Source organism: Parus major, chromosome 2, assembly GCF_001522545.3.
Source record: "Parus major isolate Abel chromosome 2, Parus_major1.1, whole genome shotgun sequence".
Lineage (NCBI taxonomy): Eukaryota > Metazoa > Chordata > Aves > Passeriformes > Paridae > Parus > Parus major.
The window spans coordinates 84966133-84983264 of NC_031769.1; the positions used below are offsets into that span (position 1 = coordinate 84966133).

The following is a 17132-nucleotide window of genomic DNA, read 5'->3' on the forward strand; positions in this document are numbered from 1 at the left end:
TCTGATTTTGTATGCCATTATAGAGGGTATTTTAAATTCCTTGAGAGTGTAACATTTTGGAAATAAGATGTTGACTTAAAAAGAGTGTTTTCATAATAACAAGTTCTCAGAGTGTTATGGAGACTTCATCATGACTTTAAGTGCCAGGACAGTTCATAACACCATTTTTTTATAATTTCATCATTGCTGACTCAATTTGGCACAGTTCTATGTCAGGATCATTTTTAATTTAAAGACCTTCAAGGTAGTGTGCAGTCTCTCATTTGCATTAATTGGGAATAAGCCCAAGTTTTACATTGAATTTGAATTCCAAATAGTTGGACCTCTTGATTTTCCATGTGAGGCGTCAGCAAAGCTTAGCAATGTTTGGCAAGAGCAATGTCTTTGTTTCAAAATTTAGATGAAAGATTCATTTGGCAAGTCCACACTTGGAATTTCTCTTTGATTTATTCTGGTGGGCTGGTTTTGGCAAAATGATAAAGGTTATGTGGAGCACTTTTCTTTGACAGTACTGCCATTCTGTTCCAGTCACTCATTCTGAAGGAGTGAAAGAGCCACAGTCATCATCTTTTTCTGGGCTGTACAGCAGTTTTCTTCCTCTGTTTATCAGTAGGTCTTTTGACAAACAAACTTACAGAGTAAGATATGACTGACAACCAGTACAGTTCCTTTCCTTTTGAATGGATTTTCTGACAGACTTCTGAATTGTCTGGTTATTGTATTTATCAAAACATCATTATTTTTGTGCAAAGTGCTAAAACTTCCAAAAGCATTGAGCAGAATCCAGCCAAACATGGCACTTAGAAATCAGGCTCAAAAAGCACTCTTCATTTCATAAGAGAATTAAAAATACATCTGCTTAAAGCATTAAATTCAATATCAATCTTAAAAGCAAAAAAAATTATCAAAACCAGAAAAAGAAATGTAAATAGTGCTGTGAGATTTAAGTGATATTAAAAAAGTTTATTTAACATGGCCTGTGATACAATGGGATGTAATATAAAGTAGTCATGCTTTATAACCTATAAGCAAGTGTACCTTGTAGTTACAAAGCATAATTTCAAATCATGCAGATTAGATAATTTCAAAATAGGAAATAACTGGATAAGAATATGGTGCTGTAAGAAAAAATAAGAAAGTCATAAAGCATATTTCAAGTTTGTTGAAATCTATAACCTTGTGGAAATCTGCTTATTAAAGTTTTGGAAAATATTTTTAATCAATATCAATGTATGGATTATGTTTTCTGAAAGGCAGACCCCAACTGTATATTTAAAAGTCTTCGGGAAAAAAAGAGTTATTTTTTAGAATTGTTTTGCCTACAAGTGTCATTTGACAGGTGCAGGAGATCTCACATTAGTTTTCTTAAGGAGCCTAGATTCCTCTTTTGTGTTGTGATCAGACTATCAAGGGACACAGTTACAAAATTCTCTTACAGAATTTTCCTCTGTTGTTGAGAAATTCATTAATCATTGAACAATTGGGCTTTGTGTTAAAAAATGTCACAAGGAACAGCTATATGGGGGCCCTGGAAACATTAACTAGAAGGTGTTTGGAAGGCACAAGCTTATCAGTGAGTGAAATCAAATGTCACACACTTCAGCTGCTAAGGAGTCATCAATCATCCTTAGGAGTGCAGAAGGAGTATTCCGTGTTTGCCTCATTGATCTCAAGGAAGGAGGCTGCTCCTTCCCCTCCTGCAAGCATGACTGATGACTCTGTAGGGTTTGAAGCTGTGTGACACTTGATTTAGGAGCTGCTGTCATCACTTGTGAGGAGGCTGCCTGCCACCTCTCATCCTTAAGAGCCTCTTGGAAGGGCTCTTGGTTAAGTCATGAAAAAGAGAAACCTTCATTTCCGTCCCAAATCAAATTCACCAGAGTTCTATGTAGCAGTTTACAGATCTATGTAATGTTGTTTAGTATGATGCCCCTGTCTACTTTGGCTTCCTCAGGTATGCAATACACTGCTCAGTGTTGTTTGATCTGTTGCTTATCTGCCATGAAGAATACTCCTGGTAGGGTCTGCTCTAGGTGACTTTCCTAGGAATTTTTAATTCTGCTATTAACTGGGAGGACAAACACAGTGTGTTGATGTATCTGCTGTCTACAAAAGGTGCAAAAAATAAAATTATGTTCCCATCGAGTCAGTGGCATAAAATGTCTTTTGTTTCACTGCTATTTTTATCTGGTGGTTGCGTGTATATAGGGAGATAGACTTTAGTAAACAAAGATAGGTACAGCAGGACTTTTCTTTGTTCATTTCCTTCTAAATGCCATTACAGGGGGGAGGCAACCAAAGATTTGGTTGAATAGCTTAATGTGAGACTGAGGTGTGACTTATTTTTGATTGTTTGCTTCTTGCACTCACATGGGATAAAAAAAACTTATATATGGAAAAAAAACCTCTTCTAATTATCTGAGCCTTATTAACTGAATAATTAAATATTGAAAGCAGAAAGGTGCTTAAAAATTGCTCAACATGTTAAATAGGAAAACAGCTTCTTTATTCCAGTTTTAAGAATTATAGCACAATTCTTAAAACAATTCAGTTTAATTCTCGCAAAATTCTTAAGCACAATTCAGTTCCCTCTCAGTTTCTTGTTCTTTACAACCCAAAATGACAGCCCAACATTTGCAACAGTAGAACTTGATGATAACTCTGGGATTTTTCTCAGGTGAACATGGCATCATCTCATCTACAAAGTTATCTTCAACAGGATCACTAGAAGTAAACATTATATCATCACAGTATGATGGCTTTCTACCTGCAGCTCCCTCATCAGATGCAGGAATCAGGCAGGTTATATAGAAGTAGTGAAGTTAATGACCAAAGTCACAGAAGAAGGAAAGCACTATGTTCAGAGTAAAGGGGAAACAGGACTTTTTTTAAGAAGTCAGGGGGGATGGTAATTTCCATGCATGCTGTTGTAAAATGTTGCTCCATGTAAATAGATGAAAGAATGGGAAAAAAGGGAACAATGTAAAAATACTGATGTCTTTGTGTCATGTTATTGCCATGCTTCTACACAGATGTACATGAAATGAGTTGGGAAGGTGTAAAGACTGGTGAACAGAAGGAAATGAGGAGTGGAGCCACAGCATGGAGGAGTGTAGGGAAAAGTTTGGAGGGAAGAGAAATGGAAGCTTGGCAAAGCTGGTAAGGTCTGTGAAGTGGCTGAAGTGCATTTGCAATCAACAAGTAGAGCAAGGGGAAGGAGCTTCCACTGAGATACAAACCAGCTGCTTGGTCCTTGCAGACACTTTACCACTAAAATGCTTCTACCTCATTTATTTCTAGCAGCGGGGCAGTTTTGGAACATCCCAGTCCAGGGCAAAATTGCTCTCAAGGAGCTATTCTTCTAGGTGTGCTGGTGGGAATTTGACAGAAGGAAGATAGCAAGTGAACCTGCCAAGCACCTATCTTGTGGTAGTTTCTGGGTTACCAAGTATCAGGGAGTGGAAATACATGTCCCAGAGAAACGGACTCTTTGTGACTCTCAGATCTGTGCTTGGTTCATCTTCTAAGAGTAGTGTCCTGACACAAAGCAGAGCTGAGGTTTCATGTTTAGTACAAGACTTGCTTGCTTACACTGGCTCATCTGGTCCATACATAGAGCTGTTTTCTACCTTTGTAAATAATTCAGGTAGAAATGGCAACACAGTCTTGAGACACTCCTAGGACTTCAGTTTATGTATGGTCAGTGTATATATATATACTGTATGGATGTATGTGCATATGTGCATGTGTGTATGTTTTTGGAATGATTTCTTTCCAGATTTGTTTGCAATAGATGACTTGGCTTTTAAAATGGACTGAAATAAACAATGACAATTGAATTAGGTAATATCAGGCACTTCTGGATTGGCAATCTAGTATTTTAATTATATCAATAATTTTGGAGTCCAAAGGACAGAACTGTAGTTTGAAGTGTGGGAAAGTAACTATAAATTATATCTTGGCAATCTGTGCTCCTTCAATCACTTCCTGACTATGTTTACTCAGTTTTCAAGCCAGATTGAGCTTTTCTAATGGCAAACATTGCAAGCCAATCTTGATCTGAAAATGCAACCTGTCGCTTAGCCAATAAAAAAGCTGTACTATGGAAATGCTTTGGGATTTCTGTTTCTAATAGAGCACGACATAACTTTTATTACTACATAATTTTAGTCTTGTCAGTGGGAGTAATTATTTTGCTGGTAACTTCTGCAGATGTGATACATACTGAAGGCAGGTAGCAATAGTTAAAAATATTGTGGAGGCTTAGTTGTGATGTATTTCTAATGTAGTCACAGAGGTTGCAGCGATAGGCAGCTGAAAGGGCAGCTGAGAGGAATTTTGTGTTAATTTTCCATTGCTGCTGGGATGGTGAATCATATGAGCATTTGAAATTATACAGGGAGCCTGTGGATATGAAGGCTCTCAGGTCATGGAAGTGTATTCTGGTCTGTGCTACCACTTGGCTACTGCTGCCCAGGACAGTCAAATTAGGAGTGAAGTATGGGGTTGGATTTTTATTTTTATTTTTTTTTGTATATGTGAGGGTCTGCCAGAGGAATGCTTAGGAAAAAAAAGATCTGTTTCTATTCTCCTTGAACTGTTAAGTATAGTAAGGGTGGAATGAGGACCTACTTATCATTGATGCTATTGCTAATAGAAACCTGGATATTACCATTCTGCATTAATGCACTCAGTAACCGAGAAAGAATTTGAAGTATATTGGGCAGTATTCCTTTATTTTACTTTCTTGTGGTGGAGTGCCAGATACATTGTCATCTGAGATTTATGCCAGCAAAAGCCTGCAGTTGTGCATGGTTTGCTCTTTGACCTACCTCCTCCTTCCTCCCTTTCCTCACTAGTCAGCTGCTGTCCCTCTGCCACTAATTTACATCCCCAAATGAATGAAGCTTAATCCCTAAACCTTAATCCTCCTAAAACCAGCTGAACTTTGTGATCCTATCTTGACTTTGCAGGAGATTAAAAATAAAAAAGAGGGGGGTTGGGGGCTGTTTGAAAAAATGTGCTTTAACTTCTAAAGAGTGCAGCCATCTTTTATGTTTTTCAGAGGGCTAAAACACACTGTCATTTTATTGATCACTGTATTTTTTTTCCTTGATATTTTATGTTTTAAAATTGAGTGTAATCATTTGGGATTTCTGTTTCAGTTCTGTTTCTTTGCTGTGCAGTGTGGGCTCTTGGCAGGGGAATTTGAGGAAGAAGGCTTTCCAAGGAGACCTTGCTCTGACATAATAATGGGGACTGGGGACAGTGCACTCTGCCATAATATTATTTCATAGATGAACATAGCAATGAGTCAAAATTTCACTAGCTCTCCCTCTTGAAAAGTAGGGATGTTTACCTCAGGAGCCAGGCCAAGTAGTGTCTGAATGAGCTGTGTCCTTTCTGCCCATAGGATTCTTTCTGTATTGATATGCTGCCAGCATCTTGTTCCAAAAGATTTCAGGCAGCAGAGGAGGATGATCCTCCTCTTTAAGCCAGGTGTATATTTCTCCTCATATGCATGGTGCCTGCCCAGTGAATTGGCAATTTTTATCTTACCTCTTGCCTAGATGAATTATCACAGTGTTGAAATGTGAATGCAGTATATCTTTGTGAAGCTATAATTTTTGGTCTACAGACAAAACCAGAGCTGACATGATGATCAGAGTTTAAATCTCTCTTAATAGCGATGTTGTAGAGTGACAGAGCAAAGAGGGAAGCTCTTCCTCTAGCAGACAGTGAAATGCATCAATCACTGGAGCTCAGTTTGAATTTGTAAACTCTTGTAAACCCATAGGCAAAGCTTAGTGAGGAGATTCTCCTGTCTGTTTCTGGTACTCTCTCTGCCTGTGCTGCTCTCATTTTTAGGCTGGATCACAGCAACTTTTACACTTTGGAAGGTTTGGTCAGTACAGAATGTGATTGCTGGCTCTCACAATAGTGTGTCATGTGGAGACCACAGTCTGGGGAACCTGGAAACCATGGGAAACTCATGGTTTTCCTTATTTAGAGAAATGAACATTATAAAATGTGCAGTCTTTAACTTTGTAACAGAAACAGATAGAATTAAATATGGGAATGCTTAAGCACACAGAAACAATGGGATAGATTATTAAAGGGGGGCGTTGAAGCTCAAAACATAAAAATTAGATTCTTCTTGGTGGAAATCTTATAGACAAGTAACTTGTTTTGTTTTATGATTCCTTGGAAAGACAGTACTCTGCACAGCTGTTAGCCACGTAAGAAAGAAATACATATGTGCATATCCAAGTGTGAATATTCACTTACTAATCCAGTTTCCCCAAATACTTGGAATGAAGCTTTCAGCAGTGCTTCTTAGATTTAAAAAAAAAAAAAAAAAAAAAAATCCCCTTGAGAAACTTATGTTCCAAAACCTCAATTCTTATTAGGAAATGAAGCAACTTTCTTGTGGCATAAAAATAATGATGCTTTGGGTAAAAGCTTTCAAACATATGGCCCACAGAAATAGCAGGCTTCAGAAAGATTTATCTTAAACAGTACATAAACAATTTATCTTTGCACGTGGAAGTTGCACATCAGATGAAGCGTGTTCTTGCAAAGTGCCATTCCTCAGAAAAATGTCTTCAGTCTCCATCTTCAGGTAAGACCCTGCAAAACTACATTAGAAAATATGTCAAATGATGCAAACATATGGGAAAGGAGACAATACCCCCCACTATCTTCCAGTGGCACGGGAGTCTATGGTACAGACTGCATGATCACAGGGGTTGTGGGGTCTTTTTAGTTGCTAGGCTGAGTTATGGAGGTGAAAAAGTATGTTTTGTTCATTTTGTCAACCACATAAGCAAGTTTTAAAGTCACTGTTCTGAGTATATTTAGTGTCTTTTCCATTATACATTGGATGAAAATAGACATCTCTTGCACAGACATTCATTATCTTGTTTTCTCTTCCTTCGAGATGCCTAAAAAAAGGAAGAGATGTGATCTAATTCAAGTTGGTGAATAAACAAGCAAAATATAGTTATCTGATGAGGCCAATGGGATCTTTTCATAAAGACTTTAAGTAGCCAGCCTTTGTGTCACTACACAATCTTTATGGTTGCAGGGGCTTAGCAGTAAGCTTAGAGAGCTTTGCCTGTTTTGCTGCTTTTCTCATCAGTGCCTTAATGCCTGCTGATTAAGGGCCCATAAATCTTTGCAATATTAGCAGAGGAGTATATTTCCATAGCAAATGGCAACATTTCCCTGCCTCCTAGCTGTTATCACACGTGTGGCATATACTTGTAGGTATCATTGTCATGCTCATGCCATATATTCTGAACAATGAATACTCTTTTCCTGGAAACCTGAACCTCTTAACCACTGCTAGAGAGTAGCCTTTACTCTTGAGGTCACCTAACTTGGCAAGTCAGTGAGCTAATGGGTCTGAAAAGATTATCCTAGACCAAAATTGATGTAAACATTCTCCTTTCAGTGTAGAACTTACAGGCTTGCATGCCTTTCATCTTTCACTGCACATTCCAGATGTTTGCTTCTTTCCTCTCATCGTATATACATGATGGGATAGATAATGTACTGAGTTAAGATTTATGTCTAATGCATGATGTGTTTGTACTCTACTTCATTACACCTTCTTTCTCCTTTTTATTTGGGAAAAGGGGAAGTATCTTAAAAGCCTTTTTTTAAATTCAGATTTGATTTGTTTATTCAGTGTTTTCCAAAAGCAGTCTGGTTGGAGTTCCTCATCCCCTCTATTTCCTCTGCTGTTCTCCTGCAATATATCTCCTTTCAGTTTAGGGTGACTCTATGACTTGGTTGCTGTAAAAATGTTCCAGAAGAGAGATCTCAAAATTTGCTATGGAAAGGTCCATGTTAAATAAACAAGCAAACAAACAACTAAATCAATATCATCAACATAAAACCAGATTTTTAGCTTGATTTATTTTGACAATCAAATGCTAATTTCTGTTTTTTTCTCCAGGTGATGCACTAATATGTATTGACTGTTTAAGATTCTAACATCTATAATACTGTAACATCCTAAAGTTACAGTGGGTGTTTCAGTTTTTATCTTTCAGTGAATGTCAGCAGCTCTTAATTGCTAAATGATATTAAAAAAATTATTTTTTTTTATGGATTCAATCTCTGAAATTCTGTAAATCTGAACTACTGTAAACTTCTCTGCTATATGGATTTTTTATTTTTTCATCATCCAAATGTTATTTATTTTTCCCAAACAGACATTGTTGGTCCATTAATAAATCAGAATCTGCAGACCACAGTTATTCCTACTTTTTTCTGTTTTCCAATGTTCTTTGTTTCACTGTGTGTCAATCCAGAATAGATTCCTTTTTTCTTCAACTCAAGGAGGATGAAAACACACTTGATGCAAAATAAAAATGTGTGCTCAAGTATACAGAAAAGGCATTTAAAGAAAAAGGAACTGTTTGTGAACTAGGATAACATTAGCAGCTGGAAAAAAAATGTGATTATTTCACTCAATAATTAGATTTGTTATTTATATTTTTTCTCTTAAATTAAACTACTCATTACCATGACACATAGCCTTAGTTTACCTGAGCCAGTAATATACTTTACATTAAGCTTGGCTGGGAGATTCCATGGATATGTTTCCTCTCTTGAGTTTCAGGAAAAACAGGATTCAAAATTCTTAAAGAAGAAATTATTCAGGTATCTTTGAGTTAAAAACACCCTATAACAAGGAGATACATGGGATACCTGGTGGTGAAAATGCATAGAGGAAAGTTTGTCTTCATAAAATTGTATGCTTGTATCTGTAGTTCCTTGGTCTGACATGTGAGTTTGTAAAGTTCTTAGCTTTTCAGAAAACACTATTAAGGCTTTTATCTAGCTACTGAAAAAAAAAATAGCACTCTTAAAAGATAAAACATTGAGACTAAGAAATAAAAAGAATTTTTAGCTTAAGAGTACATAGGCAGAGGTGAATTTTATCTTAAGCATTTTGGCCTTTTAAGATATACTTTCACCAAGATGTGGGGTATGATTGTATGCTTCCACATTGTATACTTTTATGCTTTATTTACAGGATAAATCACATTTATCATGTGATAAATTTGTGTATCTGTACATGACTATATAATATATTTTAAAATTGTTTTAACAAATTTACCAGCTAAAACATGAAATGGATTTTTTTTTCCTCATAATTTCTGAACTTCTCACAAACTGTTAGATTGCCTTACAGTTATTAATATCCCATTTGGTCAGACTGTAGGAATTATGTAAATTATCTCTTGTGAAGGAAGGAAATTAATAATAAATAAACTATCCAGCTGAAAGAAACTTACAGTAAGTGAAATGTCCCACTAAAAGGGGCTTGATTATTTGATTTCCCTGGGCAGTTTGCTAAGTGTTTGCCATGAATTCAAAAATCACTCTCAAGAAATGTATTGTGTGGATCTTGGGTTATTGTGGCTGCATTATTGGAAAGCTAGAATTTATGTCTGTTACACTGTTATGTATGAAAGCATAAATTAAAAAAATGGAGTCAGCAACTGGGATTGTCTGCAGAGTAATTCTCTCCCATTAATATCTTGAATTTGTCTTGTGCCTAATTTGCACAGCTAATTCATTAAGGGCTGTTTAATCTTAATTCTTAGTAGCTTCTTGTTTGTCTGCATGAGCCTTCTCTATTCTCTTGGCATAGTAGTTGTTTATATAAGGCCCAGGAAACCCCTCCTCACCCTGGTGTCACTTCATGGAATAATTCTGCTGCCCTGAGGAAAGAACTGATGGTGAAGAAATACTGAGCCACTTTAGCAAGTATAAACTGGTGTGAAATTTTCTCTTGTATTTGCTGTTCTCCATCACCTTGTGGGCATTTTGTCTTCTAGTGTTCTTATCTTCAACACTCTTCTTTCCTCTTCTAAATATAATGCATTCGTATTATGTTAAGATAATAAATATAATGTTACATTGCAATAAAACCAGTTTTAAAGTTTTGCTGTACACGCCTAAAATACTGAAACTGAAATTATGCTAAGGAATACAGATGGTGTTCTGTTGTTGATCCTGACATTTTAGGGCTTCAAGGATATTTGTTTATATGATATGATGAGATTTAGTATTGTGGAGAATGTCTGCAAGCCTTCAATGAAAAAAATCGAAAGTCATATTTTGCAGATTTTAATTTTCTGTAGTTGACTGAACGGTTAAAACTTGTTTTTTCTTGCTTTGCACTGATGTGTTTCATTCTGATTTTAAAACCCAAAATCCTGCTTTTGGTCCTCTGTATAAGAATGGTCATATCAACTTGCTTACAACATGTGAAACATAAAATCAGTGTTGCAGGCATGCATTTGTTTTTACATTATGATATAATGTTTCTTTGTCTTTCAAAAATCTAATTCAGCTTTTCCTTTCTCCTGTGACAGGATGACAAGGACTTGGTTCATGAGTTTGTTATTGCAGAAGGTCTGACTTGCTTAATCAAAGTGGGAGCAGAAGCTGACCAGAATTATCAGAACTACATCCTGAGAGGTAAAGGAAATGTATCCAAAAGTTGTTTTTATTGCTTGGAAGCTCTTGCAGGTCTGCATCAACTTGTTGTGTAAAGCATCTTTGAACTTTCTTCTGAGTTTGGTCCTGTGATTCTTTCATGTTATGCAAGTTTAGGGAAGATTAATACTTAGCATGGAGCAGAATGAATTGGAATATTTGGAATCTTGATAGTCTCCCCGACGTTCACTTTTTCTTGTAGATTACACTGCAAATCTCTAATTCTAAGAAAGAAAAGGCATTCTAAAGCCTTTACAGGATAACTGTCAGAGGGCACAGAACAAAATAACTTCTTGGACTGTGGTCATCTTTTACAAAGGAGCTGCTGCAAACAGGTTGGATGCAGCAGTAGTTTTTTGAGCTGTGTTTCTCTCCTTTCTTGCAGTGATGGGTGGCTGTGACCTCCCAAGCATTATAGAGGTTTTTTTCCGTGCTGCTTAGACAGTTGAAAAGTACAAGGGAAACAGAGAGGGGCAGCACCCAGCCTGCTCCATCACCCTGTTGGAAGATGTATTTTCTTATTGCCTTTCTGTTGTGGTGCAGCAGAATGCAGCAGTATCATTGGTATCTCTGGGTGTCATGGAATAAACCAGGAGAAGATCATACTATAAGGGGTCAATTTTCTGGAAACAAATATTAGCTATCTGACATTTTGGAGTTAAACAGGTAATGAGAGGTTTATGTTCTGTTCTTTGCACATAAAAGATAACTGGCAAAGATAGGGTTTGGAGAAGGATTTGGAAAAGGTGTGCCATGTGATTAAAAAGCTGATTTCCTCTATTGTGGCCAAAACGGATGCACATGTTTTTTTATCTAGCCAGGAAACTTAGGCTGTAAATTTGAAGAGTTTCTTCAGTATTTTGCGGGGAGAACAGTCATTCCAAGGGATCTTTGCTGTTGGATGATCTCATACTAAATAGAGACTGCGTACGAATGCATAGTTGTGGTAGATTGCTCATATGAGTTTTCTTAGACTGACGTATATAGCTGTATTTAAAAATGTAACTTTGATGTATTTAACTGCTAAAACTCAAATAACACATTGAGGAAAAGAAAAAGAAGAAAAAAAAAGGATTTTGTAAGAACCAGAAATGCTAAATCATGGAAAGCAAGGATTCAAATAGTATGTGGGGCTTCATGCAAAGGTGTTGAAGATAAGACCAGGTTTGGAGGTGTAAAAGAAACAAACCAGTACTACAAGGAAATATGTTCTATGTCAGTAGCTGTGCAGTCACATAAAAGTACTTGAATAGAAGACAAAGACACAGAAACATGCAATTAAAAGTTTCTGGGAGAAAACTGGCCATAGATGCTCTCTGAAAATTCAGACTGGAAGCAAAAGAAAGGTGATGTATGGGACAGTCTGACCTTCAGGAGCCTTCCCATTCTCCTTCCCTTCTCATATCCTAATGCATCCAGCATTCAAAGAGATCTAATGGTCTCTTTCTTGTGGTGGCTTTCAAGTGCTTGGTTTCCATGATCTAAAATAAGAAATTCTCACGTGAATTTAATGAATGATAAAACAGAGCCTTAGTTTCAATGTCCATGGCATCATACAAATGCAACTGCAAACTCATCTTGTTGCATTGTTATTAACAAATGATTACAGTTTGTTCAAAATTAATATAACAAAACAACATTAACAATAACAAAAATGAATTGTGTAGAAGAATGTCATAAAGTAAAAACATTATTTTAGGAAGATGTTTTTAGGGATTAGTAACTTCTGAAATCAGGTCCTTTTTTTGCCCTACATTGCTGCTGTGTGAAGCTGAAGTTTCTCTCTGGGTAGTATATCCTTTACAGGATGCAATTTTTCTGCATGATGTGGGCTTCATTTCAGTTTTGTTCTTCATTGTCTTTCAGGAATTTCAAAGTTACAACTCCAGAATTATGTCAGGTGGTTTGCAGTTCCAGGAGCCAGCATGTACTTTCTGAATAGGTCTGTGTACAATGAGATAAAGATAGATTTGGAACTACAGTGCAGCCAAACAATCTTATCCAAATACATTCAGGAGGGTGCTGAAAAGAAGCATTAAATATGTCATGTAAGGGTGTTTCTGGTATATTATTTTTGGAAGATCATAGTGATTGGTTAGGGATTGTTTTGGTTTTTTTGTGGCAGTTGTATGTATTGCAGTGCTGCATTTTACTAAACCTGGAGTACTGGTAATTAGGTGAATAAATTTTACTGAAGGGACATCACAGCATGGAGGTAGTCCCGTAAGCTCTAAGATTACTGTTAAATAGTGGAGATTTTAGAATTAAAAAGTAGTCTTTTTTTTAGAGATTTTGTGCTTTCCTGCCGTGTTGTCCTTGTTCTGCAGATCCTTTTGGAGTGGAATATATTCTCCTTATTTTCATTGCATTTAACCTAAATCATAAATAGATGGGATTTCTTCTAAGTTCCATATTCTGGCATTTCTCCAGCACCTTTTGGTGTCATTCACTCTCTTCCTCTGGCAATTCTAGCTCAGCTTGCAGGGCTTGTAACAGTAAGTGGCAGCCTTAGGTACAGCATTGCCTCCTTTGCTTCGAGGAGTCACCTACATGAGGCTGTCCATCATCTTGACCGAGCATTTTCCCAGTGTTTCATACCAACTTGTTTGCCTGCAACTCAGCAAGACATAGCTTTGTATCATGGAGAGAAAATAGGCTGGAAATACATATATGCTTAAGGGCTGTAGGTGTTTCAGTGAGTTCCAGGTACGAGTTATTTCTTGAGGGTATTATTTTCCTTTTTCCAAAAGTCTACATTGTTTCACTCTAATTTCTTGGTTGTGAATTTCTGCTTAGGGGTTTTGACTTGGTTCAAGTCAGACTGAGCTGCCAAAAAATGATTAAATATGAGTCATGAAAATGTTGGTTCTTTAATGGATAAGTGAAGAGAAGGTACGTGTGGCTTCTACATATAGTGCTGAGAAATCCAGACAGTTTATTGTTGAGTGCTAAGGAATGACTGTTTATTTCTGTTCAGGTCCCCTCAGCTAGGGCTGTTTGACTGTACCTTTCCCAAAGTGTTCCCTTTTGTCAGCATTTTGACTGGAAACCAACAGTAGCCAGGGCTTCTCTCAAGGGTTAAGGACTAGCTTAGAAAACATCTTTTGATCCTCCTCATTTAATTGTTCTTAAAACTAAATTTATTCTCCAATGTTCCTTTAAATTATTATGGACATCTAAAGAAACCATGTTTTGAGGGACTTCCCCCTCCCTCCCTATGGAAACAGGCTTGTTTTCCTTTTGTTATTCCCTCCCTCTTCCTTTTTTTCCACAAGGATCCATAAGGATGAAGGACTTCACTGATAGCACCGAAGTTAAAATTTTCTGTCCCAGTTAGAAGATTGCAGTATGGTGTATGTTACCTAAATATTCAAAACCAGATAGGAATGGGTTAAAGATAACGAAAATATTCATAACTGATGAGGATTAATATAAATCTTATTGTAATTTTGAAGATTCCTTGGATATAATTTTGAGATATCTGTTCCTTGCACAGAATGAGAAACAACACATGAAATGCCAGGTAGCCTTCATGTTTTCTGATAATTTAGCCAGTGCTATTGGGAAGGTGAGGGAAAAAAAGCAGCTTGTGTAGACCAAAGCCTAAGTCTTTTAAAGATACACTGAATAAGTAAGCTATGAGGTTCAGGGATGACTTTGCTGGCACTGTGATTTGAGGAGTTCTGCCTGGTGGGGTACTGTGCTGTCCATACCTCAGATCAAATGAGAAAGTTGTAAAAAGGTCATCCAGCCTCGTTTGTAGAGTGTAATTGTGTACTTGGGTCCCTATTAGGCTGTTTATGGATTCAGAGTATTTAGAGGTGTTCATAATTAGATGAAAGCTAGATATTGCTCTTGTGGTCTGAAATCACAAGCCAATTGTTCAGTCTGAGCAAAGGTCTTCACCTTGCTGCGTGGTCTAAGGAACTAAGGCTGAGGAAAAAGTAGAACAGCAGTCAGTGCTCATACTAGACTATTTTTGAATCAAATTCAGCTTTTGGATGCAGTTCTCTGATTTAGTGAAAGCGATGTGCTTATATGGAGAATAAGAATTTGAGTGTCAAGTCTGGATGAGAGATGGTTTCAATTTTGTTTGGCAGTTTTGAATTTCTAGTGTAGGGGTTTTTTAAAGAAATCAAGAGAAATAAGTGCTTGGAGAAGCCTAGGAGTTATGATTTGAGGTAGCATTTGTACTTTAAGTTAACCCCTCTCCTTTAAAACCCCAAACCATTACTATAATCTAAAATTAAAGATAAGTAGAATCCTAGAAACATTTAGGTTGAAAAAGGCCCTTAATGTCATTGAGTTGAACCATTAACCTAACAATGCCAAATCCACCATGAAACCATGGCCCTAAGCACCATCTCTGCACATCTTTTAAGTATCTCCGAGGACAGGATAGTCAAAACTTCACTAATTTATACTTAATTCAATAATCTGGGCAGAACACTAGGTTGCAGTAGAACCAGTAGACCATCTTCCTGTCACAGACCCTCTGTACTTCTGATAAAGTGTTAAGTCTTGTGTGTTTCTACAGATATTGGTGAAAGCACAGAAGATATTGGTAATGGTCCTGGGCAAGGGATCTGACATCTTCTGAGGGACAGTGACATATCATTTAAGAGTATTGAAAGTTGATAAGTTCATGCACAAAGTCAACAGCATCTTCAATCTGATAGAACAGCATCTTTATTATTATGCTCTACAATTTTTTCCTTATAAATAGTAAATGTAGTTTGTTTTGGAATTGCATTTGAACAAGTACGCTTTTACATTCATGCAGATATAATGAGTATATAATAATACTTTTCTTTTTTCTTCTTTTTTTTTTTTGACAATTTTTGCAAGACCTTCAAGGAATTTTAAGTAATTTTATGAGGGACTTACACCAGAAAAGTTGTATATGAGTCCAAAAATGTGAATAAAAAGAACTGAGTGTCTTAAAACACTAAAATCTCATGTGGAACATAACTCCAAGGCACATTTTAATCTTTGTTACATGCTTAAATTATGAGGGATCTATTAAAACAGTTTTCTTCAAGCCTGATAGCTCCAATTTGCATAGATGTGAACTACCAGTGATGGAGAAGTTCCCAATAGGAGTAATGACTTCCCAAGGTAGAGCAATGAGAACTGAGGAGCCTGAAACTTTCAAGTCCCCAACTGAGGCATAAGAATGGGGCAATATTTTGATTCCTCAGCTGTCTAGCTGGTAAATGGGAGCCAACCTTTGCAAAGGGATGGGTGAACAGAAAGAGTGTAGCAGAGTCTGGGTAGTTACCCTTTAAGTAACCTCAGCTCCCTGCTGAAGCAAGGTGATTCTAAATCTGTATTTTGCATGTGCTTTCAATTATACAGTACAGTGTAGCTGACAACAATAAAAAATGGAAAGAAATTACCATAAGAGCTACTAGGTTGTAAATCAGAACGTGACTTTGCTGTTGGAATTAGGAGACACTGATCTGTTTGACAGGGTGGTTGGACATGCACAGGAGGCACCAGAGTCAGAACTGCAGATGAATGCCCAGGCAGGGGATCAGTTTTTCCAATCTAGCAGGCAAACTGTTCAAGCACTGACATGTACCAAAGCCACCTACAGTTATGCCTATTTATAAAGCCAGAGGCACGCAATCCCACCTGCATGCCAAGTTTGGACCCAAGGGCTGTGCTGCGTATTCTGGGAAATCAGATTAAATTCCTGAAAGGACTCAGTGCTGGATGGTAAAAGGCCATCTGGTTACTGTCTGTCACCAGGACACCGTGTGTGCCTCAAGATGTCAAGGAGCTAGAGGAAGTCGAAGGTGAGGGTGAGGTTTTGCAAGCAAGCAGTGGAAGCTGCTGCTGATAACCCTTTCATTCTGAAAGGCAGGCATGAAGTTATCAGCAAGCTGGTCGCATTTCTGCATTGAGCCAACTGCTACTAGGAATGCTTGGGGTTTGTAAGTGTGCTCTCTATAATGGGTGGATGATCCTCTTCCAGGAATTGGCTGGCTGTTTTTATCAAAAAGACCCCTCGTTATTTACAAGAACATGAATGTTTCCAGTGCTCTTGAACTTTCATCCCTTAGCCTGACAAATTATGTGGCTTTGTGCTTTTACATTAAAGGTTAGGTATTACAAAGCATTTAGCATAGAGAAGAAGCACGTTCTTCTGCAGTAAATGTCTATATGGGAAGTAGGGGTTGTGTAAATAACAAAAAATAGAAATAAAGTCTGTGAGAGGCTGTTTCTATCCTTAATAGACATGTCTTGCTGGTTGGTACTTCAGCGGTAAAACAGATGGTAGTAATGTAAGTTTACTAGTGAAAAGGGAGCTAATACTGGGTACTCCATATCTTTCCAATATTCCTGTTTTAATGTCAACTGGAACATTGTTTAAAATTTTCCAGCTGTAGAAAAGTATCCCACCCCCAAGTAAATAGGAATATATAACACTTGATTAGGCTTACCTGTGTATTTCTTTCTTTCCTGTTAACCTTCAGTGTGAAGGTATCTGTGTGTAACTGTGAAGTCCCTGTATGTGTCTCAACATATTCAAGTTGTCTCCTTATGGCAGTACTTCAAAACGATGTAAACTTATCACTCCATCTCAAAGTACCTGCAGTAACAGC

At 37.2% G+C, this 17132-nt stretch overlaps 1 protein-coding gene across 5 annotated transcripts in view; it reads left to right on the forward strand.

Annotated features, from left to right (window-relative positions):
* Positions 1-17132, forward strand: part of FHOD3 (formin homology 2 domain containing 3) — a 373706-nt gene that overhangs the window by 175131 nt on the left and 181443 nt on the right. For all 5 annotated transcript variants that reach the window (XM_033512167.1, XM_033512166.1, XM_015619233.3 and 2 more), the window contains exon 5: positions 10398-10503. In XM_033512167.1, the coding sequence (XP_033368058.1) occupies positions 10398-10503 (106 nt within the window). The remainder of the gene's footprint in view (positions 1-10397; positions 10504-17132) is intronic.